This window comes from Austrofundulus limnaeus, unplaced genomic scaffold (assembly GCF_001266775.1).
Source record: "Austrofundulus limnaeus strain Quisiro unplaced genomic scaffold, Austrofundulus_limnaeus-1.0 Scaffold18480, whole genome shotgun sequence".
NCBI lineage: Eukaryota > Metazoa > Chordata > Actinopteri > Cyprinodontiformes > Rivulidae > Austrofundulus > Austrofundulus limnaeus.
The window spans coordinates 1-309 of NW_013970882.1; the positions used below are offsets into that span (position 1 = coordinate 1).

At 37.9% G+C, this 309-nt stretch overlaps 1 protein-coding gene across 1 annotated transcript; it reads right to left on the bottom strand.

Moving 5' to 3' along the window:
* Positions 1–10: 10 nt before the first annotated feature.
* Positions 11–309, bottom strand: LOC106512837 (protocadherin gamma-C3; the record flags this gene model as incomplete). Its single annotated transcript, XM_014001358.1, is given in 1 exon segment — positions 11–309. A coding segment is annotated over 1 exon segment (299 nt), but the record flags the coding sequence as incomplete, so codon positions are not given.

Genomic DNA, 309 nt, shown 5'->3' on the forward strand with positions numbered 1-309 from the left:
GGAGATCCACCGTCTAATGCTGTGACGAGCAACACGATCTCTTTTGTTTCTTCTCTGTCTAATTTTTTGTCTAAAACTAATTCACTATATTTACGTCCAGCTCCTTTAGTTTTAACATTTAACTTGAAGTGATCATTTTGTTGGAGAGAATAGCTCCTTACAGCGTTATCTCCAATGTCTGCGTCATGCGCTTCATTTAGAAGAAAAGTGGCACCTTTAACAGCAGATTCACGAATTTCTATTTTAACCGAATCCTCCTTAAATTGTGGTGAATTGTCGTTGGTGTCCTGAACATGGATGTTAATACGA